At 38.8% G+C, this 5,000-nt stretch overlaps 1 protein-coding gene across 2 annotated transcripts in view; it reads right to left on the minus strand.

The window, feature by feature from the left end:
* LOC109848217 (protein SCAR4) overlaps positions 1 to 5,000 on the minus strand; it is a 17,441-nt gene that overhangs the window by 12,298 nt on the left and 143 nt on the right. For both annotated transcript variants that reach the window (XM_020417613.1, XM_020417612.1), the window contains exon 1: positions 4,681 to 5,000. This exon is cut by the window's right edge. In XM_020417613.1, the coding sequence (XP_020273202.1) occupies positions 4,681 to 4,838 (158 nt within the window). In that variant the 5' untranslated portion in view covers positions 4,839 to 5,000. The remainder of the gene's footprint in view (positions 1 to 4,680) is intronic.

Genomic DNA, 5,000 nt, shown 5'->3' on the forward strand with positions numbered 1-5,000 from the left:
TTGGGCTGTGATCTCAACGTTCTTGACAGTTGTAACCCAGGACTATCTAATCTGCTTGCACCAGCGAACTTATATTATGGTAAGGTCACACCATAATCCACTGCTAATCATTTCTGCTAATTCCTTTTAGAGGGGGGGGGGGGGGTATATAAGCTTATAACCTCACAGCCTCACTACGACTTCAAGTTCTGGTGCATGCAGTGTGACATATTAGTATAGTTAAGGGGTTCATATGTAAGATGTGTTTTGAGGCTTATATAGCCCATTGTTATCTTATCAATGAGATTGAGGCTGTTCTTATCGAATATGCAATCAGAGCCGACCAAACCCTGAGCCCCACCAAAACCCCTAGCCGCCGCCGGCCTCCCTCCCCCCCCCCCCCTCAACGGGCACATTCCCCCACGCGGAGACCCGCCCTTCACACCGCTCAACCACGGCAGCAGGCCTCCCCCCATCGGCAGCCCCCCCCCACGCAGCTCCCCCTACCACGGACACGCCACCGCACCCCCCTGTTCGCACTGCACCCCCTGTTCGACAACAGCCCTCCCCCTTTTGTCGACAGCAGCCCCCCCTATTTTTTTGTTCTACAGCCATCCCCCCCTTTTGTGCGACAGCAGCCCCCCCCTCTTGTCTCGATCGACCTCAGCCCCCCCCCACCCTTTGACCGCCCCAACCCGATAGCCCAACCCGAGTCAGCCCCACGATGGCGGCTAGGGTTTTGGTGGCTCTGATATCATATTGGAATAGAAACCCTAATCTCATTGATAAGATAACATGGGCTTATATAAGCCCTACAAAACACATCTTACATATAAGCCCCTTAACTATACTAATATGTCAACACTGCCAATGCACCAGAACTTGAAGTCGTAGTGAGGCTTGAGGGTTATAGCTTTATATTCTAAAAGGAATTAAGCAGAAATATTAGCAGTGGATTATGGTGTGACCTTACCATAATATAAGTTCGCTGGTGCAAGCAGATTAGATATGTCCTGGTTACAACTTCAAGAAGTTGAGACACACTCCAACGTTAGATAACAGATGTGCAAGGTTTAACTCGCAGCAACAAGCCTCAGATGTATGCTTAAACATTCATGCCAGGACGAAATCCTAGAAGGAGAATAGGAACATGACAGGTGATCTTAGTGTTCTGCCCAACAACATTTTCTACACTTTATGGTTTGAGATTTTGACTCGACCCTGTTTAAAGATGTCAAAAGGAGTGAAATAAGAAACAGGAAGGGAGGGTCTTTAGTCCCATATCAGAAAGGAGTAAGATGGATAGATACCTAAATATGAGACTTAGAGGACTCAGATAGAGATAGGGGTTTTCGCATTAAGTCGATAAGCACTCCAAGCATATTAGCCAGATATGAGATATCCATTAAAGTTAATGGGCCTTCTTCGCAACAATTGCTGTCAATTTCAAGAGGTCTTACTTTCAAATTTAATCAATGGCACTGAATTTGTTTATTTACCCTATTTATTAAACTTAAAACCAAGTTGTGTTTACACTGAAGGCCATCCATGTGGCACAGAGGACCACGTGAGGGGCAACACCAAGTTTCTTTTATATGTATTGTCACTGTTAGTCCACACCTTTGGGTAATTGATTTTATGGTGATGTAAAAAAGTGAGCAAATCACTATTTCCACATGCATGGATGTTCATGCATAAGAAAACTAGTATATCCAATAAGAGACCATTTAAGATATAATGAAATCATTATGATCTAAGCACTTAAAAAAACAATTTCTAGGTGCTTGAAATGTTCATCTCCCACATAATTTCAGTACATGAATCATCTCTCCTCTACTGCATGTTCATGTATCAAAGACTATGATAAATCGAAAAGAAAGAAGACATATTCAGATTATGAGAACATGAATATGAAATGATCAAAGAGTACATTTATGCATGAAGATCTTTCATTATATCCAAGAGAGCGTATTAGTAGATTCTTCGAATTATGAGCAAGATAATATGGAAAGGTAGAATGTCCAGTAAACAACTTTCCAAGTATAGATCATTCCCATGTCTATAAATTTAGCAAGATGGAGCAAATTACATAGTGATAAGAAAAAATCAAATACAATTAAGGACTAGAAGATCAAGAGAGTGTATGCGCAGGGGATCAAGGCTACTTCTTGGATCATACTTTTGTTGAGAAAAGGATACGATCCCATTCCTAAGGCTATTTCTTGGATCATATTTTTGTTGAGGATAAGGATACAATCCCATTCCTAAGGCTACTTCTTGGAGCATACTTTCGTTACGGATAAGAAACCGATCCCAGACAACCCATAAAGATTTTGAATATGGTAAAGGTAAACTTGAATTAATCATATATTTAAGTTTCCTTTTTCTCTTTATTGCAGAAATATCTTTTCATTGCTATCGTTTCGGCGTCTGATCTTTTAGATGTTAAACACTTTTACAAATAAATATAGGGATTCGGTAGATAGAAGCAAATTCGATCCATACGTGAGGGTCAAAAGGCGCAAGGTAAATTTGGAGAACGTTTACTTAATAAAATTAAAAGTAATGCTTTAACAAACTTCTATACTAATTGTTCATAGAAAATTGTGAATAGTTGATCTCAACATGCTTTTTTTCTACTGCTGGCACCAACTAGATGTACGCTTTGACTCAGCACTTCTCAGAAATTGAAATTTATTCTTTTGACCTCCCTCTTACTAAGCAGACCATCAGCTCCTCTCAAATCTAACTAATTTAATTTTACGTGCTTCATTTCTGCTTAGCTGAAAAGCATTTTTGGTACCTAGAAAAAGCAAGAAAAGAAACTAGAGGCATAGCCTTCACAAAGCTTTGGAGGGGACTGGAAAACCCCCACTTCTGCACACACGCGCTCACATAGAATCTATACCCCAACTTAAGGTGATGACTTTGGACTGAATGTTTACATTACATATAATCTAATCATACTGTTAGGTTAGTCTGATTCATGATTCTATCAGTAAAGTATGCTTTCATCTTCCAGCTTATGATAGCATAATATGCTTACACTTGCAACAGTAGAGCAAAAAAATTAACAGGAAAATCTACCATATGGTAGTGACATGTTAAATTTTAAACCTATATAACTGAGCCAGAGATGTGTTCACTGCTGACCTAAGGTCCAACTCCTAGTACACAGAGTGCATGTTACTTAGTAACTGTATGTGTGAAGCTCAACATATAGTCGATTAATATGTAACTACCATATGGTGAAAAACACAGTTACATAGGTCCAAAACTTAATATGTCACTGCCATATGGTTGATTTCCATTAATTTTTTTCTTCTTCCACTGTTAGGCTAAGGTCCAACTTCCAGTACACAGGACTGCATGTTAACTAGTAACTAATAACAGTGTACTGTATGTGTAAAACTCAACAAATAATAGTTTATCGATTGTCAATGTTTCTTCTTCCTCTTTTGGCTTTAAACTCATTGATCACATTTGATATCTGTAGAGAAAGGCAAATCTCAATTCCCAGATATAGGGATTCGGGAATTTCTGTGTACATTCTTGTGCCGATTAAATCAAGAAACCTTATTTCCTGATAATATGGACAAATCATACATATCCTGTAGAAATGCACAAGAATGGTCTCAAAACTTTGAAGGTAAAACTGATTTCCACTATTACAGCCAATTATGATTGTCTTGCTAGTAGACTCGCATAATTTTTTTTTAATAGTTCTATGTGCTATTCTTTTCCAGGGAGTGCTAATTGCTACTGAGCGGAGATGCATGCCTTTGCAGAGAAACCGGCGCAAGCTGCAATCTCCATTTGCAAGTAGAAGATACACAAAGCATATATCCACATAGGAATTACAAAAATGTGGTTCGAATAGTTTTCTCTTTTGATTCAAGACAAAAAATATTTGGTATCTGTTATAGCATCAAACCTGACAGTAAATGCAACACTGAATATTAGAAATGCGGATTCTATAAACATGTGTTTACCCCCTTTTTATTTTATTTTATTTTTTTAACTTTTGCCAACTTGATGAGATTTTGGACCATAAGCAAGCATCTCGTTATATCTATACATAAATGTAAACACATAATTGAAGCTTATGTGTAACTGAACTCAAAAGATGCACGCTAAATATTGTCCAAGAAGAATAACGGCCTAAACTCCAGATCTTATGATTCCCTAGTCAGTAGTCAATATAGAGCATAACACATCAAAAAGTTAATATCATCTGCAAGCCTATCACACCATAAAAGCTTTCATTCTATAAGATTTCAAATGCTTTGTCCTAACAGAAAACCTTGGAAAAAGAAAATTTAACCTGATTAACACTCCTTTTCCTTAAAAAAAAAAAATTTCAATCGTTTCTATCATAGGGTTCACATTACTGCAAAATTTGCAATATTCAAAAGAATGGTATTTCTTGCTACAAAATTTTCTGCAACAATGCAGGCCATCACATGCTCAAAAATACTTGCAAAACTAACTGCTTTTCCTGAAAATCCTACTTTTCCCCTAAAAATCTCTAACCTTTGCTGTTATAGGGTTCACATTACCCCACAATTTGCAACAATGCGGGTCCTCACATTCTAAACTAAGCTTCAACTCAAATTAATCACAGAAACTAAAACACAACACAATAACAACCAAACAAAGATTAAGCAAATGCATCATCACAAATCAAACAACTAAACTTACTCAGCGAGATCCCCCAACTGCTTCAAGATCCCAACGAGCCCAGCAACAGCAACTCCTTCGAGCAAAGCTTCAGAGTCCTCCCTCGTCGCTGCAGCTCCATAGAGCTTCGAGCTCCCTAACCCTAACTCATTCCTAATCTCATACCTAACAATCGGCATCGTTCTCTGTCGATTGTCCTCTCACTGAATTCTCGCCATTAGAGCTCGAGCTCAGAGCTCGGAGAGAATTGAATTGAATTGGGGCAGTTTTAATGGGGTCCACCGTAACGCTTCATTAATTGGGTCTCGGTTGAAGTGAAAATGGTCCCGTATTTATTATTC

This window comes from Asparagus officinalis, chromosome 7, assembly GCF_001876935.1.
Source record: "Asparagus officinalis chromosome 7, Aspof.V1, whole genome shotgun sequence".
Classification (NCBI taxonomy): Eukaryota; Viridiplantae; Streptophyta; class Magnoliopsida; order Asparagales; family Asparagaceae; genus Asparagus; species Asparagus officinalis.